The sequence below is a fragment of the Nanorana parkeri genome, unplaced genomic scaffold (assembly GCF_000935625.1).
Source record: "Nanorana parkeri isolate BGI_ZX_2015 unplaced genomic scaffold, ASM93562v1 scaffold13730, whole genome shotgun sequence".
Classification (NCBI taxonomy): domain Eukaryota; kingdom Metazoa; phylum Chordata; class Amphibia; order Anura; family Dicroglossidae; genus Nanorana; species Nanorana parkeri.
Genome location: NW_017319773.1, coordinates 1 through 431, shown reverse-complemented (window position 1 = coordinate 431; position 431 = coordinate 1). Strand labels below are relative to the sequence as shown.

The 431-nt window shown below is 40.6% G+C and overlaps 1 protein-coding gene across 1 annotated transcript; it reads right to left on the bottom strand.

Annotated features, from left to right (window-relative positions):
• Positions 1-21: 21 nt before the first annotated feature.
• On the bottom strand, positions 22-421 carry LOC108804323 (cartilage matrix protein-like; the record flags this gene model as incomplete). The annotated part of the gene is made up of 1 exon (XM_018576033.1): positions 22-421. A coding segment is annotated over one exon (400 nt), but the record flags the coding sequence as incomplete, so codon positions are not given.
• Between the last annotated feature and the right edge of the window lie 10 nt (positions 422-431).

Here is a 431-nt window from a genome sequence, read left to right as displayed (position 1 = left end):
AAATTTACAAATATTCCTTACCTAGTTCCTTTGCTTTCAGAGCAGCATCATTGATATAGTCCTGGGAACGACCATCAGTGAAAACAATGCCAACTTTAGATGCACCAGGTCTTCCTCCATTGGAGATGGTAAAGGTGTTGTCAATTAGGTATTTGATAGCTTGGCCAGTCATGGTTCCTTTTTCCATGTAAGCCATCTTTTTCACTGCAGATTTAATATCTTTCTTATTGTTGAATCTGCCCAAGGGGAACTCTTGTCTTACTGAACTGGAGTACTGAACTACACCAACATGTGCCTTCTTTTCTCCAACATCCAAAGATTCCACAACTTGGTTGATGAATTGCTTGACAAGGTCAAAGTTTTCTGGGCGCACGCTCTTGGATCCATCAATTACAAACACAAGATCAATAGCTGATGCACCACAAGCTAAG